General features: G+C 39.9%; 2 protein-coding genes across 5 annotated transcripts in view; one reads left to right on the top strand and one right to left on the bottom strand.

Annotated features, from left to right (window-relative positions):
• Nucleotides 1–7,873: 7,873 nt before the first annotated feature.
• Nucleotides 7,874–14,725, bottom strand: LOC139580592 (p53 apoptosis effector related to PMP-22-like). The gene is made up of 3 exons (XM_071409437.1): nt 14,271–14,725; nt 10,646–10,786; nt 7,874–9,417 (listed from the first exon to the last, which is right to left on the bottom strand). The coding sequence occupies exons 1-3, from the start codon at nt 14,473–14,475 to the stop codon at nt 9,206–9,208; spliced, it is 558 nt and encodes a 185-aa protein (XP_071265538.1). The 5' UTR covers nt 14,476–14,725; the 3' UTR covers nt 7,874–9,205.
• A 2,686-nt stretch (nt 14,726–17,411) lies between these two features.
• arfgef3 (ARFGEF family member 3) overlaps nt 17,412–23,521 on the top strand; it is a 43,486-nt gene continuing 37,376 nt past the window's right edge. For 2 of the 4 annotated variants that reach the window (XM_071409433.1, XM_071409432.1), the window contains exons 1-4: nt 17,412–18,007; nt 19,167–19,218; nt 22,459–22,540; nt 22,879–23,010. In XM_071409433.1, the coding sequence (XP_071265534.1) occupies nt 17,923–18,007; nt 19,167–19,218; nt 22,459–22,540; nt 22,879–23,010 (351 nt within the window). In that variant the 5' untranslated portion in view covers nt 17,412–17,922. The remainder of the gene's footprint in view (nt 18,008–19,166; nt 19,219–22,458; nt 22,541–22,878; nt 23,011–23,521) is intronic. The other 2 variants (XM_071409435.1, XM_071409434.1) reach the window with 1 other exon arrangement.

The following is a 23,521-nucleotide window of genomic DNA, read 5'->3' as shown; positions in this document are numbered from 1 at the left end:
CACATGAACTGTTGGATGGATCCCGTAAATCCGATCTCACTCCCTTAATTAACACTGTGCATCTTCACCTCAGGGGGTTGTCCCCAGTGAAAAAAGCGTTTCTGAATAGACCTCTGTAGAACCAGAGACAGTCCCTTTAAAGACACTCAAAGTGTGCCATGCCTCTGAGTCTGCCAAAGTCCTTGATTAGAGGTTACAGACATAGGTGGGAGGAGGAGCAGGTACTGGCCCAATCTGTTAAGAGCATTGGGCCTGTAACCAAAAGGTCGCTGTTTCGAATCCCCCATATGACTAAGTGAAAAATCTGTCAATGTGCCCTTGAGCAAGGCACTTAACCCTAATTGTTCCTGTAAATCGCTCTGGATAAGAGTGTCAGCTTAACAACTAAAATGTAAAAATGAGATCAGGGTATAGGTATATATCAGATTTTGAGAATGAGTTTACTTAGTTGTTTGTCCTAAAATCAAATATGTTTCTACAATGACGAAAGTGCAGATTAGAAAACGCTGTCGTGCTATCGCCTATCACCATTTGCGTACTGACTCCATGCTAAATTATCAGGCCACTTTGCCACTAGGCATCCTCATAGAAAGGTGTTGATTGAGCTCATTTCATACACAGAGCGGCTGTGAGTTGTCTACTTAGACATACCAATTTTGTTTTAACTGGATGTTCAACACAGTAGGAATTTCAACTATACCAGTGAAAGAAAAACAAGGCATTGTGCCAAATCAATGTTTTATTATTATTATTAGAATCATCACTAGCCATCTTTACTAGACTAGGCAGCCGATAGTGGGCACTAGATCTGCACTATCGTCTAGGCTTGATATGCATTGGCCTGAATGCTAATTGATTTTAGCTTTGTCAAATTGACTTAGTCTAGTAGTGAGGACACTATAAAACGTAGCTAGCTTCATAAACATATTTTGGGGAATTCTGAAATGTATTGGAATAAATGACCAAGCTATAAAACTAGCTAGCCAGTAATGGGTAACTGTAGCAACATTCTGACTGGTTGCATCACTGCCTGGTATGGCAACTGCTCGGCCTCCGACCGCAAGGCACTACAGAGGGTAGTGCGTACAGCCCAGTACATCACTGGGGCCAAGCTTCCTGCCATCCAGGACCTCTATACCAGGCGGTGTCAGAGGAAGGCCCTAAAAATTCCCAAAGACTCCAGCCACCCTAGTCATAGACTGTTCTCTCTGCTACTGCACGGCAAGCGGTACCGGAGCGCCACGTCTAGGTCCAAGAGGCTTCTAAACAGCTTCTACCCCCAAGCCATAAGACTCCTGAACATCTAATCAAATGTCTACCCAGACTATTTGCATTGCCCCCCCCCCCCCACCCCCACATACTCTCTGTTATTATCTATGCATAGTCACTTTAATAACTCTACCTACATCATTTACATATTAACTTAATTACCTCGACTAACCGGTGCCCCTGCTTATTGACTCTGTACCGGTACCCCCTGTATACAGTGTCGCTATTGTTATTTTACTGCTGCTCTTTAACTACTTGTTACTTTTATTTCTTATTCCTGTTTTTTCAGCTGCATTGTTGATTAGGGGCTTGTAAGTAAGCATTTCACTGTAAGGTCTACACCTATTGTATTCGGCGCATGTGACTAATACAATTTGATTTGATTTGATTTTGCAGCTAGCTAGCTACGTTCACTTGCTAAGTACATTAATAGCTTTAGGTTGGTTGTTTTAAAGTTCAATTTCAAGATTTCCACCAAGAACTTTGCTTTCCGATCATAACTCTCCCTCGCTTGGTCAAGGGACATTTAAGGTACCCTCAGATGTTACGATGTAAAATGTCATGCAAGGGCTCAGGGTTTAGGGCCAAAGGCTGAACCTTTCAGATGATGTACCTGGGGTGGCAGGTACCCTAGTGGTTAGAGTGTTGGGCCAGTAACTAAAAGGTTGCTCGATCAAATCCCTGTGCTGACTATGTTTTAAAAAAATATGTTATTCTGCCCCTGAACAAGGCAGTTAACCCACTGTTCCTAGGCTGTCATTGTAAATAAGAATGTGTTCTTAACTGACTTGCTGGTCAAAAAAAAAATTAAAAGTTTGAGTGTATTGCTTTCATGAACTTTTTCTCTCACTGCCCTGAGTTTAAGACAAGGGTTTAGCTATCTTGGAATTCAGAACATTTCCAATAACTTTATTTTGAAGAATATCATTTTTTCTTAACTTTTTGCTTAAGGAGAAACATAAGAAATAGCTCAAGAAATGTTGATCTCCACTATAAAAAGCATCTAGATTTTATCTCGCATTTCTTTTAGACTAAAATTTAGTTTTCAACAGTGGAGATTTGTATCAAACTGGGTTTAGGTCATGAGACCTTTTCTATTTCCTCTCTCAGTGAAATTCCACATTGCCTTTTTATATAAATGAATCATGTCATACTGAGTAAAATTTGGGAATTACCCACCTGGGATTATTTTGATTGTTCTACCATTGTTCCCATCAAATTGAATAAATGTATTTATTTCCCAGTTTAAGTGTCTCATCTGGGGAGTTTACAGACACATGACATGAAATCATTAGGTGATTTCCATAGCATGATTAACATTTTATAGGAGTATGTATCATCAATTATACAATGGGTGGGTCTAATCCTAAATGCTGATTGGTTAAAAGTGCATTCAGCTATGACTTTAAAATGTTGATTTACTTGTTTCCATCTGATTGAGCAATCCACTGTCTCATCAACCCAGCCAGGCAAATTATAAACTTGATCTCCACTATAAAAAGTATCTAGACATTATCTCACATTTCTTTTAGACTAACAGTTAGTTTTCAGCAGCTGAGATTTTTTTAAACCTTGCTGTCTGTTTCTCCAACCCAGTCTCTCATTAAGTATGTACTATATGTACAAATGCCAAGAGTGTGTGCTATTAGTACATACAAACATTGTGCTAATTTGTACATATAGTACATAATTAATGAGAGACTGGGTTGCGACCATCTCTCCGACATTTGCAAAAAACAACAATATTCAAATTCGATCTCCAGTTGTCCCATGGTAATGAACGTGTAGGTGTCGGGAGTCGGAACGAGACAGACAGGCAGGCAGCGTTTCTCAGCCAGTCAAAATCATGAATCAGTTGTAATAATTTCTATGGATATATACAAAGAAATGTAAATTGAAAAAAGGTCAAACGAAACGAAGTGCAGTTAGTCTGCAGTCTTTAAACTTCAGTGTTTGAAGTGATTGTGTTAGCTGAGTTGTTGGCTAGCTCCTCTGAACAACAGTGTCCTGACGAGAGAGCACATTTTCTATGCCAGGCGAAATCGCGCCTCATTAGCTCAATGTTATGAATGTATCCAAATAACTGTCACTAGAAAACAGCTTAAACAAATGCAAATGCAGCTACTGTTGTTATTCTTTTTATGTTTGACGTGACTGTAAGTTAGCCGTAGTTGGCTAGCTAGCAAGCAAGGGATAAGAACGTTGCATTTATCAAAATACCTTTTTAATTAAAATATGACAATCATTATTTGATTGTGTTGGTAACCTGTTGTATAAAAGTGATAATGCTCTCGAAGCCGGTGTTTGGAGTATATGTTGGCACAGTTTACCGGCTTTGAGACAGACCCTTGCCAATATCCTCCAAACACCGCTTATCAGGCATTATCACTTAAATAATCCATTATTCCCAAACATTTTCTGTGTGGTCCCAGAGTTAATTAATACTTTTTGTGTCACTGGTCTTTCACACAATCCCCATAGTGTCAAAGTGGAATCATGTTTTTAGAAATGTTTACAAATGAATTTAAAATGAAAAGCTGAAATGTCTTTAGTCAATAAGTATTCAAACCCTTTGTTATGGCGAGCCTAAAGTTCACGAGTAAAAATGTGCTTAACAAATCACATAATAAGTTGCAATGACTCTGTGCAATAATAGTGTTTAATAGGATTTTTTAATGACTACCTAATCTCTGTACCCCACACAATTATCTGCAAGGTTCCTCAGTCGGGCAGTGAATTTCAAGCACAGGATTCAACCACAAAGACATGGGAAGTTTTCCAATGCCTCGCAAAGAAGGGCACCTATTGGTAGTTGGGTAAAAAATGTAAAAGCAGACATTTAATATCCCTTTTGAGCATGGTGAAGTTATTAAATACACTTTGGATGGTGTATCAATATACCCAGTCACTACAAAGATACAGGTGTCTTTCCTAACTCAGTTGCCGGAGAGGAAGGAAACCGCTCAGGGATTTCACCATGAGGCCAATGGTGACTTTAAAACAATTACAGGTGAAAACTGAGGATGGATCAACAACATTGTAGTTACTCCACAATACTAACCTAATTGGCAGAGTGGAGAAGGAGGCCTCTATAGAAATGCATCCTGCAATGTTAAGGCACTAAAGTAAAACTGCAAGAAATGTGGCAAGAAAATTAACTTCATGTCCTGAAAACAAAGCGTTATGTTTGGAGCAAATCCAGCACAACACAAAACTAAGTACCACTCATCACAATTTCAAGCATGGTGGTGGCTGCATCATGTCATGGGTATGCTTGTCATCGGCAAGGACTAGGGATTTTTTTAATGATAAAAATAAATGGAATAGAGTTAAGCACAGACAAAATCCTAGAGGAAAACCTGGTTCAGTGTGCTTTCCAACAGACACTGGGAGACATTCACCTTTCAGCAGGACAATAACCTAAAACACAAATATACACTGTAGTCGCCGACCAAGACAACATTGAATATTCCTGAGTGGTCTAGTTACAATTTTGACTGAAATCCGCTTGAAAATCTATTACTAGACTGGAAAATGGCTGTCCAGCAATGACCAACAACCAACTTGACAGACCTTGAATAGTTAAAAAATAATAATGTGCTAATATTGTACAATACAGGTGTGCAAAGCTCTTAGAGACTTTCCCAGAAGGATGTACAGCTGTAATCGCTGCCAAAGATGATTCAAACATGTATTGACTCAGGGTTGTGAATACTTATGTAAATAAGATATTTCAGAATTTCATTTTCAATACATTTCCTAACATTTCTAAAAATATGTTTTCACTTTGTCATTATGGGTAATTGTGTGTAGATGGGTTTAACACAACAAAATGTGGAATAAGTCAAGGGGTATGAATACTTTCTGAAGGCACTGTAAATTAGAGGTCGACAGATTATGATTTTTCAATGCCGATACCGATTATTGGAGGACCAAAAAAAGCCGATACCGATTAATCGGACGATTTTTTAAATATATGTATATCTATATATATTTGTAATAATGACAGTTACAACAATACTGAATGAACAATGAACACTTTTATTTTAACTTAATATAATACATAAATAAAATCTATTTAGTCTCAAATAAATAATGCAACATGCTCAATTTGGTTTAAATAATGCAAAAACACAGTGTTGGAGAAGAAAGTAAAAGTGCTTCACCTGTTTGGCGAAGTAGGCTGTGATCCAATGATAAATTAACAGGCACTGCATTGATTATATGCAATGCAGGACAAGCTAGTTAACCTAGTAATATCATCAACCATGTGTAGTTAACTAGTGATTATGTGAAGATTGATTGTTTTTATAAGATAAGTTTAATGCTAGCTAGCAACTTACCTTGGCTCCTTGCTGCATTCGCGTAACAGGTGGTCAGCCTGCCACGCAGTTTCCTCGTGGAGCAATGTAATCGGCGTCCAAAAATGCTGATTACCGATTGTTATGAAAACTTGAAATCGGCCCTAATTAATCGGTCATGCCGATTAATCTGTCGACCTCTACTGTAAGTGCATCTGAGAGAATTTCCTTGTGTAGACCTACCATACTTTTACTAAGTAGGTGATGCTGCCATCGTGTGGCTTGTTCTGTCAATCCCATCTAGTAGCCTAACATTAATATTTACTACACACTTCTGGTTTCACCAAAAATGTATTGTGAGGAGCAATTATGAGAACCCATTTTTATCGTCTTCATTCAAACATACCTGATCATAAGTATCATATGTCCTCAGTATCATAAAAAAAAGCCAAAACAATATTATTTCCCAGTAAAGACTGACATCTAGTGGTTACTGTTCAGAGTCACGTTTAAAAAAGGGGGAAATTATACTTAAAAAAAAATTATATATTTAACTAGGCAAGTCAGTTAAGAACAAATTCTTATTTTCAATGACGGCCTAGGAACAATGGGTTGACTGCCTGGTCAAGGGCAGAATGTACCTTGTCAGCTCAGGGATTTGAACTTGCATCCTTTTGGTTACTAGTCCAACGCTCTAAACGCTACCCTGCCACCCCAACTTCAGTTATGCTATCCTGTTCACATAGGTTCAACCAGACCCAGGTCTTGTCCTGCATGCTTTTTTAATATTATATTTGACTGTATAGCTTAAATTGTAATTTATTTCAAAGGCAAAATGCTGAAACAGTTCTCTTCCTGGATTTCAGAGTTTTGAAATCCAGAGCATGTACAGTGTACACTAAGAGGGTGTGCCAATTCCCTTGATTTGTATGTGCAACGTGAGATCATTAACTCTAAACACTAAACAGTCTTCAGAGTTTAGATGAGGACATGTCTGACCTGATCCCACACCAGATGCTTTTCTCTGCCTGATGAAGCTCCTGTCAGAGCATGCTGAATAGAAAACAGTTCTCGCTGTATCAAGAACTCCCAAGGTGTGGCGTACTGGTACTGACTCATGGGTGTGTTTACACAAAGATCAGACTGAATCATAAAAGCTGAAAACAGACAATGGACTCATTTGATTCATATAGTTGGCTATCTACTGTACATAGTACAACTGTGTTTTTCTAGAGAGTAAATTCCCCCCTCCACAGTGAAATGTTGCTTTAACTGTCTTTGTATTATCTAAATGTATTTTCCTTATGGAATGTGCTCTAGCTAGCTTTCTTTTGTGTATCAAAAGCTTTCTCCTTTGTTCTCAATGGGAATCTCACAGCAGAAGCAAGGGCTACATTCTTCCTAAAGACAGTCTTCACTGTCTGAGTGGAATTACTTTGACCACATGGTCAATCTATGATAGGACCAATACGTCCCGCTTTTTTTTTTTACTGGTTGACTGATTTCTCCCGAGTTTTTGCAAGACCAAACTGCAGAGGCATCGCCATTTCCACTAATCCAAAACACATGGTTGATTTACTGATTAAAAGCATGCAATTAGATAAGATGGCTCAGTTACTTATCTAGTCATGTCTCTGTCCTCTGGCCTGTATCAATTCAGCAAGAGGATAAAGCAGGATGCAATTGCGTTATCATTGAAGTTGGAATACTCTGTTACTGTTAGTTGTTACCTCAAGTACCTCATAATATTCCAATTCTTCTAGCAATATCTGATAGCACCATGATGGACTCTTTCCTAGTGAACTGTATATACTGTACGTGCAAAACATGCAATTAGGATAATTTTGTAATAACACACACACACACACACACACACACACACACACACAAACACACACGAAGTCTGAAGATTTAACTTGTGAAAAAAAACTATCTGTAAAAAAAGACACTACTGAAAATGATCTATTTGAACTACTAAATAAACAACGATGGTTACCAGAATGTTATTGAATATCGATATGACCTTTTCCATTTCAACTGACATGACTTGATGAGTTATGAGTCCATAGGAAGTCCTTTTCGATATGTCAACAACACCTTTTATGGAAAATGAAGGCACGTCTGAGTATGACATTACACTACTAGCCTTGTGTAGCAGACTCATAGGGCTCTCTTGATGCTGTTAAAAGAGATGTATTCTACAAGCCTTAATAAGTCAAATGCTGAATGAACTGTACATCTAACAGTCTGTGGTTGGGTGCTTCAAGTTGGTTACCATTATCAACAAATGTAATGGACATACGTTTTAAAAACATTGTATTTTCCCTTTATTTGTGTTTTAGGTTTCAAAAGGTGTCACTAACAATACAATACAGCAATACACATTGTCATACCCATTCATTTTCAATCAAGAAAATAAAAATATAAAAAAGGACAAAATATCTTGCATTGAGATACAGCTTTGTGTTGCATAATACAATGACTATAAAGGGAATTCTTAAACTAATTTAATAAAAGCAAAAATACACATCTCTTCCTTGCACCATACTGTACATTAGGGCTCTCCAACTCTGTTCCTGGGGAGCTATCCCCTATAGGATTTTGCTCCAAACCTAGTTGTAACTAACCTGATTCAGTTTATCGACTAGCTAATTATTAGAATCAGGTGTGCTATATTAGGGTTGGATTGAAAACCTACAGGATGGTAGCTCTCCAGGAACAGGGTTGGAGAGCCCTGCAGTACAGTATACATTCATGTTTCCATTTTCTCTACTGTACTTACGATAATTCAGTTTAGCCATTCAATGGCCTCAACAATTCAAATTAGAATTAAAGTGATTAAAGCTTTGAAAAGCAACATCTTAAAACATCCATTAATACGAGACCAAATAACAACGCTGCAGTCAAATGCATTAGCATTGTGTGTAGGACATACACCCTCTTACTCAGCTGGTTAGAACCCTTGACATAATCCATAAACTCTAAAGGATGGACTCCTTCACATTGATATTAAGTGCACTTCTGTGATTTTGAATTAAACTAATTTACAATGGAGAATTATAGCAAGGGTCTGGATAAGATTATGGAGGATCATGCAAATGTTTTATGTATAATCTGAAATATTGCATCTGGGTCACTTCAACTACTCTACACAAACGTCAAGCGTGGAAAACATCCAATGTGATAGAAACAAAGCCTCTGGAATAGCCATACCTGGCAGCCTCCCTTGGTAACATGTGGGCCACTCAAATCAATATGCGGGTCAGTATAGGGTCGGAAATAGGGCGTTAGACAGAGATACACATCTATGGGATCCTTCCAACGGAGAGGGCATTCAGCATTGTTGGAAATGACAAAATTGACATCCAATGATATGTCTAAGTGTCAGGGTCCTCTGTCCTCTGCAGTGGCAGAGGTGCTTCTGTCCTGGGGCTGCATCTCAATAGTCTAGAGTGGGCTTCCTCTCCTTGTCTCCTCTCCTTCATCTGCACTGATGTGAAAGAACCTGGCAGGTGTCCACTATTTTGCTTATACTTACCCTGTATTTTCATCAGTGCAGATGAAGGGAAGGAGATGCGGAGAAGGGAAGCCTTTTCAGACAATTGAGATGTAGCCTGGGGGTGTCTGTGGTTCCTCTAAGCTGATGTATAGATGTATTTGGTCTTGGCGAGGCCTGTGAGCTCGTCCTCGTAGCGAGGCAGGCAGCAGAAGAGGATCCCACAGCCAATGGTGAGGATGGTGGCCCCCCAGCCGAAGCCATAGGCCCAGGTGTAGTCATAGTGGCCCTCGAAGATCAGGTCATTGAACTTGACTGGGTAGATGATGAGGGCGATGAACTGAATGACCACTGTGGTGAAGAACAGACAGAACAGAGAGGTTTGTCAGTGGTGGATAATTCCAAACAGGGGAGGAGGCTGACTTTGTGGAACTGTGACACATGAGTGTGAGAGCCTGCCAAAACTAGCGAGTGGGTGTGTGTGTGTGAAATAGTTTTGTACGCGAGTACTGTAGCTTTATGGGCTTAGATGAAACCACCAGCTATGTGTCATTTAAATCAGAAGGTGGGTAACTAAGTCAAGGAAATCAGAAAGAAAGTGTACTGTGAGGTAAAGTTGAGACACTGAGACTAATATTTTACACTTTCACTCTATGGATGGCAAATCACACACAAAGTGGGATCGAACAATGGATCACACATAACGATGACACTACTGTTACTATTTTATGTCCACAGGTAGTGATGATGCAGTCAGAACTAGTTCTAAATAGTAATACTTATTTACTACACTCTAAACACTGGCAAAACGCAATCATTCCCATGATCGGACTATGCATCAGCTTTATACTCAGACAACTCTATGATTCAGCTATGTCTGACAGAAAGCTTCAGTGTAATTCTGACTGACTGTGTAGCCTCTCACTTTCCCTCTGGGCATAGGCAGGGCTGGGCTATCAGGTTTCACACTAGGGTGGCAGCTGCAGAAGGGGAGCAGTGGGAGTGGCGAGGAGGGGGAGTGGTAATTCTCAATGCCCTATGATCAGTGCTGTGACTCAGCCAGACGTTGAACATTCTCCCAGATTCCATGGTAACGCCATACCACAGCCCTTCTTCCCTGAACCTCAGAGCAGAGTAGGGACACAAACAACTCCCACTCCCTCTTGTCCTTGGCAATGGTTCAAATCAGAGGAAGACTAGCTTTAGGACTCTCCAACTCTACAGTAGCTTTGGATGCCATGCTACCTGAGCACCCTCTGAAAGTGGAGGAGCATAGAACGCACTAAAGTATGAGAGTGTTTGTAGTTTGAGGCTTGAAGCCAGACATTTTGAGGCAAGCTGAATTCACAAAGGCAAGGTAGTTGTTAATATTTCACTACTCTTGTCTTCAATAACTAACCTCTCCTCCATTAGCCCAGGCACGTGAAGTACAAAAACATAAGGAGGTGGTTTCCCTGACACAGATTAAGCCTAATACTAGACTAAAAAGCATTTTCAATGGAGATTGCTTTTCAGTCCAGGAGTAAGATTAATCCGTAAAACTGCCCCAAGAACAACAGAAACATTTGATTTATCTTACCAGTGATGAAGAGCAAGGCCCCAATGACGGGCAGCAGGCTGATGTTGAGGGTGCAACAGAGGGCGATACAGGAGATGATGAAAGCGATGATGAGGATGATGAGGCCGATGATCATAAGAGCTGCCACAGCCTGGGCCCAAGCTGAAAACACATCAACAAACAGTGTTTACTATCTATAGACAAGACTTGGGCTAAACATATTTCTAGAAAGATTGTTAAATCCCTATATACTTTGAGCTGGGAAGTACAGATGTAGGATCTTAATTCCTATTTGAGATTTAAAAAGACTTCTGAAGTTTGTAATTTCAACTTTAAATGTTCAGACTTGATTTTCCCTTACTAAAAATGTATCAACCCCTCCAGAAATGTGAATGATTTATAATCCACATAATAATTCACATTTCCTGTTGCTGAATAATTATTTTCCTGCTGTAGCAAAATGGCTCAAATTAAGATCCTACATCTGTATACTACGGAGCTGGAATTAAATGTATTTTGGAATTTGAAGGATAAGAGGTTCGGAAAAATTTGAGTGATTTTTGGGAAAGTGGATTGTTTTTAGCAAAGCACTTGACATAGAATTGCATAATGTATTTCCAGTTGTACACACGTGATTTGACTATACTTGTCACAAATAACTCTTTACACATAGCCCTACATTTTGAAATATCTTGAAAACTGATAAAGGTGCATTCAGTAAACATAAACTCAGTCTGGAAGAAATATTGTAACAACAGTTTTTTCTATTACGTAACACCACATTCTCCCAAAAACAACTGCAGCCCTTATGCACAAGGAGTCTCCACAGGAAGAGAAAGGGGTTTGATTGCAGTGATAGGTTTAACTGAAATGGGAACAAACATTTGTTCTACAGTATCACAACTGTATGGTATTTCAACACACATTAAGTCGCTCTGGATGAATGACTAAAATCTTTCATGTAATTACACCCATTACAGGTGGTAGGTTATTAACTGACATACGGTCACATCTGCTGCATGCACATGCAGAGCTCACACCTGAAATGATTCACCCTCTCTCTCTGACATCAGGATCAAATGGCAGGCAGCCTACGCCTGAGCCTCAGGCATTGCAGTCATGCACTAACATCCCTCTAACTAACAATGGGGTCCTAGTCTATCAAGTTTTATTCCCTGTGTGCTAAAACATAGTGTAGAGAGTATTATTAATCATTATATAGAAGTACAGAGAGGTGGTGTGAGAATGGATAATATGTCTCTTGTGGTCAGAAAATGTAAGTATTCTCACACTGAGACACTCAAAATGAAGTGCTTTTCTGGATATCAAGTCCATGTTTGAGAACAACTTTGGTGTATTAGTAGACAACTGTTACAGTTGTGTGACTGTCGCAAAGGATCTCTTTAAATGTTAGTGTCAGTCAGCAAATCCAATCCAAACCGTGTGGTGAGCTTACAGGGCCGAAGGTAGCTCACAAATAGACCGGACAGTGTTTATACTCTCCAGATGGGGAACATCTGTCTTGTGTCTTTCTGAATCAAGTTCAAAATAAACAACCAATGGCTATCAAATTCTGTTAGTTAGAATAAGTATGGGTCTGAACTTGAAGTGCTTGAATTAGTTGAGTCGTCATCTACAGAGATTATAATTCATTTTGGCACTGTTTTGTTCATACGTGCACTTTTGAGTGTTGATTTCATTCATGCACCATGCATTTTAAATGACAGCTACTGATTTGGGTAACACTAATAATCACACAAAAACGCTCAACTTCATTACTATAGTATACAATTTCAAAGAAATGTATAAATTGTGTGACAATGTTAATACAATGTTGATACAATGTTGATACAATGTTAATACAATGTTGATACAATAGTAATTACTGTGTTATTACACAATATACAACAAAAAGTTCACACTGGTTTGGTTGTGAAGACAAACAAATCCCATAACACCATCAATCCAGCATGACACCACTAATTCCAGAGACTCCATCCATGCTATGTTCACACCCAAGAAGGGACAGGGAGTGGCCCTTGGATTGGACAAAATCCCGCTGACGTTGTTTAACAAAGTTGTGTTCCAGTGGTAATATGCCTAACTAATCCTTCTACCCCCCCCCCCCCCCCCCTTAAAAGAGTTAGATGCACTATTGTAAAGTGGTTGTTCCACTGGATATCATAAGGTGAATGCACCAATTTGTAAGTCGCTCTGGATAAGAGCATCTGCTAAATGACTTAAATGTAAATGTAAATGTACTAGTTCACCTTGATGGCACAAGTCAGAAAGCGACATTATAGCCAACTGCACTCACTCAAACATTCATTACGTTTGGCCAGCAGCACTGACTCTACATACACTGCAGAATAAAAAGGAATATATCATTCCTCTTGATTTGTATTTGTTCCAATTGCATTTCTCAGAGTCCATTTCCACCTGTCTGCTTTGTTCACCACTGGGCTATGAATTCCCACAGTATAGGGTAAGTGAATGGTTGTCTTTATGTAAGGACGCCTTTAACCCCTCCTGAGAAGATCAACAATGTTGCCATTGTTTACCGAGGGCTGAAACTACTAGTCCATTTGGACTACTACTGTACCTGACAGACAACACAGCTGTTCTAACTGACTGACTGCAGGAGTACTTCCTGAGTTCTGAGTAAGAAAGAGCATGTGTTCAGTATGTACCAGACATGGATCTTTTTCACTGTCCAGTGAAGACAAAGAGACAATTTCTCACTTCTCTTTTCTCACCACAGCTTGTCTGGCAGTGGTTTATAGCAGGACCTCTCCAGCTTGGTAAAGGCACTCATCACACTTCTAAAAATAGCCCTGACAACATGACTGAGAAAGCCATCTTGATATGAATTCATCCTGCCTGTTAACACCAATATTCAAAGGCAATTCGATATTCTATTCGGTTCTAGTCTATTCTATTGTTTAGAATGGGAAAATTGGTTTCACGTTGAAAGTTTGACACATCCTGCCATTGGCTATGATTGAAATTCTTACAATATATTTATAACAGCCAACATTTTAATTTAGTATGAGAAACCGATCTGAGTGGATAGTGCTTGATCAGAAATATTTTCTGATTACCATGATAAGTTGAGATGTAGTGGTTGATCTATTATAGTACCTGTACAATTTGGAGGAAAACACCAACACAAATAAACAGCTACCAGTTTGGATTTATCTAAGCAAATGACAGGCTAAAGAGAATGGGAAACAGCCAGGATAAATAAAGTGTTGTTCAAAGTTCAGTCTGATTGGCTGCCACTTTGCCATTGAAAAACTCCCAGCAGAGCATTCATTTGCTTATTGTAAAGAAATTGTGGACGTTTTGGAAATAAAATGTGGACAAAAATAAATAACTAGGTTGTTCATATGGATATGTTTTTTAATTAAGTAGGCTAGGCCTATGCACTTGCCCTACAAACAATTAAAAACGAATTAAATACATCCATGGAATACCTTTTTTTCTGTATAGGTAGGTTATTAGTTATGATCTTCAGCCCTGTAACTGTCAGCACTATAGTCTCTAAATCCATGTCTGAATACATAGGCTACACATTTATTTTTCTTGTCACTATGATTAGGGCTGTTGAGTGGATCATTGTTTTTCCCCGCAATATGAAACTTACAGAATTCCATGAGAGACTTGCAGTCCCAGTTGTCATTCCGCCCTCGACAATGGCTCCACATACTTGCGTAGTGGGACTTTGCACCCTCGTCCTCAACCCATCCCGAGTTAGCAGCAATGGCAATAATATCAAATATAATCGCAAAAAGCAAAAGAAGTGGTACGATCCACCTGCATCTTGGATACGCAATTCCACAGCGAAACATATTCGACAAACAGAAAAGACAGTGCGGATAGAAGCGGTCGAGCGTCCAGATAACGTCTGGGTCTGTGTACACCTTTTTTACTGATCAAATATAAAAGCCACACCCGAGTTTGCAATGTAATCAGTGCACAGTGAACCTGTTTAATAAACCTGTAAAACTGGTAATGTACGAAGGGCGAGAGTCAACCCAACCAGCAACTCCAAGCCCAACCCATTGACAGTCTGTCTCATATTACCCAGCTCATTGTAACTCCTTCAGTGCCACACAGGCTATAAAGCGTGGTCTAGTCACTGTATTGACTCTTTATGACACCTGAAGGTCTACTGTAGGCTACTGTCTTTCAGGAAACACACTGGTTGAAGTAGTTGTACAATCAGTGTGGAGATTATAAATGATAAATGTTATTAAAGGTTCAGTGCAGCCGTTTTTATCTCAATATCAAATCATTTTTGGTTACCGTGATTGTTTTAAATTAAAAAGGTAAAAAAAATAAACAAAAATAGCTTCTTAGCAAAGAGACATTTCCTCAAGCAAGAGGAAATCTAGCTGTTATTGGCGGAGGTTTGGAACTTTCTTTGTTATTGGTATATTAACAAATTAATAGGTCACCAGGCAGGCCAAAGCTCCATCCCACCAAAACAGGCTGAATATTTCAGGCGGTCTTTTCAAAAAGCTCTTTCATTAAAAGGGCATTTCCACAATTTCATAATATTATTCCAACCTCGTAGTGTGGAAATATATATAAAACACAGAAAAGTCACCTTTTTGACTGGAACACGCTATCATACACGTTGATCCAGAGCATCCCAAACATGCTCAATGGGTAACATGTCTGGTGAGTATGCAGGCCATGGAAGAACTGGGACATTTTCAGCTTCCAGGAATTGTTTACAGATCCTTGCGACATGGGGCTGTGCATTATCATGCTGAAACATGAGGTGATGGCGGCAGAGGAATGGCACGACAATGGGCCTCAGGATCTCGTCACGGTATCTCTGTGCATTCAAATTGCCAATGATAAAATTCAATTGTATTCATAGTCCGTAGTTTATGCCTGCCCATACCATAATCCCATCGCTACCATGGGCACTCTGTTCACAACATTTCCATCAGCAAACCGCCCGCTAACACAACACCATACTCGCTGTCTGCCATCTGCCCGGTACATTTGAAACCGGGATACATCCGTTAAGAACACACTTCTCCAGTGTGCCAGTGGCAATCGAAGGTGAGCATTTGCCCACTAAAGTCAGTTATGACACCGAACTGCAGTCAGGTTAAGTCCCTCGTGAGGACGACGAGCAAGCAGATGAGCTTCTCTGAGACGGTTTCTGACAGTTTGTGCAGAAATTCTTTGGTTGGGCAAACCCACAGTTTCATTAGCTGTCCGGGTGGCTGGTCTCAGACAATCACACAGATGAAGAAGCCAGATGTAGAGGTCCTGGCTGGCGTGTTTACATGTGGTCTGCGGTTGTGAGGCCGGTTGGACGTACTGTACTGACAAATTCTCTAAAACAATGTTGGAGGTGGATTATGGTAGAGAAATTAACATTCAATTCTCTGGCAACAGCTCTGGTCGACATTCCTGCAGTCAGCATACCAATTGCACACTCCCTCAAAACTTGAGACATTTGTGGCATTGTGTTGTACACATTTTGGAGTGGTCTTTTATTGTCCCCAGCACAAGGTGCACCTGTGTAATGATCATGCTGTTTAATCAGCTTCTTGATATTCCACACCTGTCAGGTGGATGGATTATCTTGGCAAAGGAGAAATCCTCATTAACAGGGATGTAATTTTTTTTGTGCACAACAGTTTAGAGAAATAAGCATTTTGTGCACATAGAAAATGTCTGGGATCTTTTATTTCAGCTCATGAAACCAACGCTATACATGTTGCGTTTATATTTTTGTTCACTGTATATTACCTTTACTATGTGGATAAGGCTGTTATTTAATGAATGCAAAACGCAACATTGTGTCCAAAATCAAAATAAGATACCTCTTTATAGTGTTTTCGGTACAATGTTGCATTCTGCGGAGTTATAGAATGTCGCAGAGGGGGCCAGGTCGGGCAGCTACTCCATAGAATGTTTCAGGATTACATATGTCATGTTTTGCGTTGTGTTTGAAGTAGCAACAGTGAAGCTCGGTGATTACTAGTTACCAAAGTAAAAATTGTCTATGGTAAAAATTCCTGAAAACAATGGTTAACAATGGGGTTAAGGTAAGTGTTATGCTTAAAATCTTTAAAAAATATATAATTAGAAATAGGCTGGGTTTAGCCAATGATTTTATAAACATCACCCCTGTAACAATTTCGCTGATTATGTTGCAAAGAAACAATACACCAAATGGAAAACACAAACGAGAGTTTCTATTGGACAAATTCAGGTATGCCCCTCCCGTTTAATTCCGTTTGCTCTGTTTGTTTCCCTTTGGTTAAACGGCAAATGGTTTCCGTAATGAATACACGCCTGGATTAGATGCTATGTGCTGGCCATTGAGAGGCTTTAAAGCCGCTGGTTGGCGATACTGACATTATTGTGGAGCAGTCCTCCATAGGAATGAACTGGAATTCTACAGTATTTTAATTAAATGTTTTAAGGACAAAATTACATGTATTTAAGTATGTTTTGTTGTAGTGGGGATTAGTAAACTCGAATGTAGACAATAATAAATGCATTTATATAGCTTCCAACATATAGCTTTTACAACGGTGTGGGAGTACCAAGATGGAGGAGTGGTAGCTTCAACACAGCGCCCCCTATTAGCCATTGAGTGTAAATATACATCATTGGGTTTAGCCATAATTGTGACTTGGTGGCTGTGGTAACTAGTGACGACCGTGAAGCCGGTGCGGTTGCATGGAGGGTGAGAAGGAATATAATGCATGGAATCAGATTCCATGGAATCGATCGGATGGAGAACGACTGTGTTTGCATGTCTAAATTTAACTCAGGCTCGGAGATAGATTGTTTATTCTGAAATATTACTATCTTCATCCCAACAATATTTCCATGCTTAGGACTAAAACTGTAAAACACAATTGCAAGCCACTCTCGCAGACCACCTGCGTATGCCGTCAAGCCGATCCATGGCCACAGTTTCAGAATTCCCAGAACGAATTAAGGGGGAATGATATGGACCATACATACTTAAATCAAGACAGCCCAGCAGAATGGCATGTCTTTTCGCAATAAATGCAGGTGTTTCATTATGAGAATGATCAGGTCGCTCGGTTGCATCAATATCTAACAGTCCGAAAACCCTGGAATGGCTATGCGACGCTGTAAATGAACGCTTCCTACAGCTCAGCGGATTTCACGTTCAGTCTTACGTCACTGGCCTGGGAGTGAATCATCATAAGAGAATAGGAATGCTGCGCCCGTGAACTGGACCATCGCACTTATTTTAAAATAGCTCACTTTGTCATCTTAGTCTTATCATGGAAGAAATACTACGGAAGCTACAGAAGGACGCATCTGGAAATAAGCACAAAGCAATTCGGGATTCGTGCGTCTTCGCCTGTGGTAAGTAGCCTGTATTATTAGGTTGCTACAGACATTAGCCAGTGTTGGACCTGTCATGTAATCGAAAACTGACCAAAGATAGGCTAAATATGAAAACTATTGTGTGTTACAGGCTTCCTGAAAAGCCCCCAACACAAACCCGTTTAATAGGTTCGCCATTCAGATGGTCAACTATTTTGACTATCGGCTATTTGTACCCGCTATGCCTGCTGTTGACTTTCTGGAAATATTCTCATCATGTTACTGGAAAGTGTAAAACGATCGTAGCATTATGTGCCATGGCCAGCTTGGCAGCACCCATATGGGTTGCTGTTGTTAAATGTTAAGTCCGTGCAACTAACGGTTGCTGTCGTTACATTTTAAGTCAGTGTAGTTAATACAGCACTCATTCACCTATTTGGCCACATTACTGGTGGGTATTTCTATTGCCCTGAACGCAATTGACAGGTGGACAATAGTTGCGGCATAAATCATAATGTTTATGAATGTTGTTGAATGACGTATTGTAATATAATGTACTTTTCACGAGCCCAACACATAGTGTGCCATATTATTGACTCTCTTAGGAAATTTCATTCACAGAATATGACAGGTATGCCGATTCAATAACAGCACAGCAGTTTCCACATCAATACAGAGCACATTTGCATGTTAACATTTCAGGCCAAGCTCTCTTACTGTCAACAATAACATTTTGCTTTCATTCAATACCAAAATGCAAGGTTGTTGTGACAGACATTACTGAGTACTGTAATTGTCCACCCCTTGTTGGAACCTGTTTTTTACAAGGCGCCTGTCACCTCTCTCTGAGGGATTACAGAGTGACATGATAGCACAGCTGGCCTCATTGCTGCCACTGCATATCAATGGACAGCAGGTATTGCAGATTAATGCAATATTGCACATCGAGCACATGAATAAGGGCAAGGATAACTTATCCACTCCCACACACATACTACATTATTCAAGCTCCCATTTCAATGTGAATATCATCATATGGTAATACATTTTTATGAACTTCCTGTTTTTCTAGAGCACCTGGACCAAACTGACCTGTGTTTCTTATTCTGATACTGTACCACAACAAATACTGAGAACCATGGGTCCAGTCCTATGTGATTTGATATTATAACTTTTTTTGTGTTGTATATGACTACAGAAACCCTTCAGAAACAAACTGGATCAGCCACGATTCCACCGTCTCGGCTCAGGTAGGAAACTGACTTAAGGCATCATCAAAAGTTGATTTGACGTCAGTCATGTTTGTGTGTTGAGGAGGTACTTAATTATGCAGCAGCGTGATTGTTGTGATGTTTCACATCCAAAAAGTCAAGCTCTCCACAGTCCTACCACTCCCTCTCCCACACATGCAGATGTAACCGGTGTGAAATGGCTAGTTAGCGGTGTGCACTTGTAGCGTTTCAATCAGTGACTTCACTCCCTCTCAGACCTTGAAGTAGTTGTTTCCCTTGCTCTGCAAGGTCTGCGGTTTTTGTGGATCTATAGGTAACAATGCTTCGAGAGTGACTGTTGTTGTGTGCAGAGGGTCCCTGGTTCAAGTCCAGGTTGAGGCGAGGAGAGGGACGGAAGCAACACTGTTACACAAACACAGTCATGCACACACACACACACACACACACACACACACACACACACACACACACACACACACACACACACACACACACACACACACACAACACCTGCTGTGCTGGCAAGAAGGCAGTGTGAAAAACATGATGTATCATAGGAAGAACTGTGAGAGTGCTAGCACTCTTAATTAGTTAAACATTTGCAGTATTCAAAGTTGCTAAAATTCTACAATTAATGATTTAGACTGTTTTGGTTCAGTTCGCATAAGAGTTTTCTCCAATAACAGTAACTACTCATGTTAGCAAGGTTTTCTTGTTTCACTCTTGCTCTTATTTCTACAATTATTAGTTTATTCCAATTAACTTATTCCACAGTTTAATCCTCCAAAAACATTCTCTGGCTCACTCCCTTTCTGCCAGCTCAGCAACCGCAGAGACCCACACCTCTGAATCTCCTCCCTCCGCTTTCCTCAGTGATATTTCTGTCAGCAGAACATGCTGGAACTGAAAATGAATCCAATGTGTAAATACCAGTGAAGTATCATCCAGATCTGGAATAATGATATTAGCAAACTTGGCCCAACCCTGACTCTTCTGTTTGATGCTGTACTAGTGTTTGTGTTCAGGGAGGAGATTATAGAGACAACAGTCAACTCTCTCCACAAAGAGCAACTCTTCATTACAATCACTCAGTTAAAGGCATAGAGACTGAGCCACCACAACCCTCATATTCATTGGGTCATGATGAGGTTTTAATTTAAAACCACGAGGTGATCCAGCTTGGCTCGCTACACTGAGGGAGCGCTCTTTGTCTCTGCAGTGTCAGAGTTATGCCTTCCGGATAAATTGGAGATGTGATAAGTCTCATCTGGGCTGGTGTTAGATCTGGATCTGGCAGTAATACCAGCACCTCAGTGTCTGTCTGTCTCCATCTAATCATATTATGCTTGCTGCCCTGTTATTTGGAATGCTGTCTGGTCATGTAGAGACCTTTTCATTGCCCTGCCTGGTGTGCCCTGTGATGTTAGTCTGGCAGTGCTAGTGGTAGCCTATTACAGGAGCTTGTCAAGAATCCCATTGCCGGACCCCATTGTCATTTTCTTTGAGGTTTCACCTCAGATCTTTTAATTCAAAGTTCAACAGCCTGATTTAATTTGTCAGCTCAGTTAGCTTCCATCAATGATCTGACTGCCCCCTTTGAAACACATAGGACTTGTCTTCTACTGCCATGCAATTGAATCAATAGGTGAAACTTCCTAACATCAATAACATGAGTAGTTAACAGTAGCTATAATGAGCCTGAGCCTCAGCCATTAATAATATAGTGAAATACAGTGGGTTTTCAAGCTCAGTGACCTGCACACTGACCAGTGGTTGCATAACTCTTTCACTGCACCGACATTAGATATTTACAGTACATTGACACAGTATATCCATGACAGACCAGGAGCAGCCTCAGAGGGAAATATCTTTCCATCCCCTTTGATACCAGTAATCCATGAAGTTGAACCTTCTCCGCTAGGCTTTTAGTCCATACTCGGAAATAAGTCGGCACTGTAGATGACTGGTAGCCTAATGGTGTTCTTATATGGTTATGATTGAGTGCATCCAGTAATACTGAAGTTATCATACTCTTTATCTAAATCTAGTTATATAGTTTATGCTGAAGTTGTCATTTGATGTTCAGTATGTTGATTAAGGAAAAGGTTGTGTTGATTTTAGATATGGCATGCTAATTTCCTTTATACGTGGTAGGATACCTATTGTGATTATTTTGTATTAATGTGTATTGCACTGTTGAGGAGGGCTTGCAAGTAAGCATTTCACTGTACTGTTTACACCCTGTATCCTGTGCATGTGACCAATAAACTTTGATTTGATTTGTTGTTCAGCTCAGCATGACGCATACGTTTGATACTGTAGAGAGAATACTTCTCCTTATTAAACAGGACAAACATGTCTAGTTAAGAACACTTGATATGTGTTCTCTCCCTGTAGCCACTTGGAAATGTAATTCCAGTTGGGTAAAAAGGGCAAAGCTTGTTTTGCTTTCCTTCAAAGGAAATGTATCTTCCTTCCTGCAATGTTCTCGAAAAGGAAAGCTTTTCCGTTTCTTTGATTTTCTGCATCAGCAATATCATTTTGAGTGCAAGCAGCAACAAGAATTCTCCCAAAACATATGAGTTAAAATGCCATTAATAAATAGGTTTTGTGGCCTTGGTTTCAGACAGATTAAATGTCTCTTTTTGTAGGCTGTTGTGATATTATAATATTAAATTCCCAGCCTGTCCCCTGAGACATGGTTGATATGAAAGTATCGTTCTTATTTTTGCATCAGATTTGTTTGTGCTTTGTTTGCTCTTGTTTTGTTTAATGTGGACATGTTAGCTGTAATCTCTTGTTTTGTTTAATGTGGACATGTTAGCTGTAATCTCTTGTTTTGTTTAATGTGGACATGTTAGCTGTAATCTCTTGTTTTGTTTAATGTGGACATGTTAGCTGTAATCTCTTGTTTTGTTTAATGTGGACATGTTAGCTGTAATCTCTTGTTTTGTTTAATGTGGACATGTTAGCTGTAATCTCTTGTTTTGTTTAATGTGGACATGTTAGCTGTAATCTCTTGTTTTGTTTAATGTGGACATGTTAGCTGTAATCTCTTGTTTTGTTTAATGTGGACATGTTAGCTGTAATCTCTTGTTTTGTTTAATGTGGACATGTTAGCTGTAATCTCTTGTTGGAAAGCCCCACAGGTAATATTGTCAGCCCTCAATCCAACCTTCTCCATCCTAAATATGAAAGCTTTGCCCCTCAGTGTTTGTATTTTCTCTTGGTAGCTTAATCATTTGTTGGCCTTTGCAGAGAAAGATGCCTTCTCCCTCTTCAGCTGGCACTGGAGTCCAAGAACATGAAACTGGCCCAGACTGCCCTCACAGGAATGCAGGTACAGTCCAGCAGCTATACATGCAGCAACAATGTACTGTACAAAGCAGAAGATGTGGTTGAACCAGGTACAGGAAAAGGTCATTGCTAGCCATGCATTTGTGAAACTACAGTACATTCTGAGAGGAAATGTAGGTTCATTACAATCATTACTGCTGCAGACCCAACCGATTACCCTTCAGTGAAGCCTAATTTGCATTATTATTTTTTGGCATGAATTCTGATATTCTACACACAGTATACATTTTTTGACTGTGTATTGTCCAACTCTCTCCCTGTTTTTTTTTCTCTCTCCTCCATTTTGTGCCATTCTCCATCCTACTCCTCGTTTGACTGCAGAAAATCCTGTGTGAGGACAGGTTTGTGGCTGTGGAGGCGGAGGCTCTGGAGAGCCAGCTGTTGAGTCAGATGCTGGATGCAGTGAGGGTGACCCCCATGCTCCACGAGGACCTGCAGGTCGAGGTCATGAAGGTCAGTCCTCTCTGCACACTGGGATTATTAAAGCGATCAGATGACTTAGTCTCTGTTATAGCTGGTCTAAACATTGATTAAAGGAGTATACTTTACAATCCAATGAAGAATTTGACTTTTTCCCCTCTGATGCCGATGTGTGAAGACTGCTGGTGTATTGTATTTTATTCTATTGTATTGCACTAAGGGTCCCCATGTAGTAAAATGAAGCCAGGACCATCACCTGGCTTGTTGCAAGTCAGTTGTACTCATGGATACAGTACGTGCGGTCTCAGTTTGCCACAAATCACTCTACAGTTATTATGCTCCACCATACCCTTCTCTCTGCATCATACAGTACTGGGCACAGAGCCAACTCAGAATGGGGCATCCAGTAAATCATGTCACACAGCAAGATGTAACTGAATGGACTTCAACATGTTCAATTGGGGGACATTTTTGAACTGATGCAAACACTTGCTGGTGTAGTAAATCTGGCCAAAGTTGTTCAAAATGTGAGAACAGTGAAATG

This window comes from Salvelinus alpinus, chromosome 7 (assembly GCF_045679555.1).
Source record: "Salvelinus alpinus chromosome 7, SLU_Salpinus.1, whole genome shotgun sequence".
In the NCBI taxonomy this organism is placed as follows: Eukaryota; Metazoa; Chordata; class Actinopteri; order Salmoniformes; family Salmonidae; genus Salvelinus; species Salvelinus alpinus.
The sequence above is the reverse complement of the archived record's forward strand: the minus strand, read 5'-3'. Positions and strand labels throughout refer to the sequence as shown.

Coding starts and splice junctions, on each gene's coding strand:
- LOC139580592 (XM_071409437.1), bottom strand. CDS start 14,475: ATGTTTCGCTGTGGAATTGCGTATCCAAGATGCAGGTGGATCGTACCA. Junction 10,787..14,270: donor CAAGTCTCTCATGGAATTCT/GTAAGTTTCATA, acceptor ATGTGTTTTCAG/CTTGGGCCCAGGCTGTGGCA. Junction 9,418..10,645: donor GGCCTTGCTCTTCATCACTG/GTAAGATAAATC, acceptor TCTTCACCACAG/TGGTCATTCAGTTCATCGCC.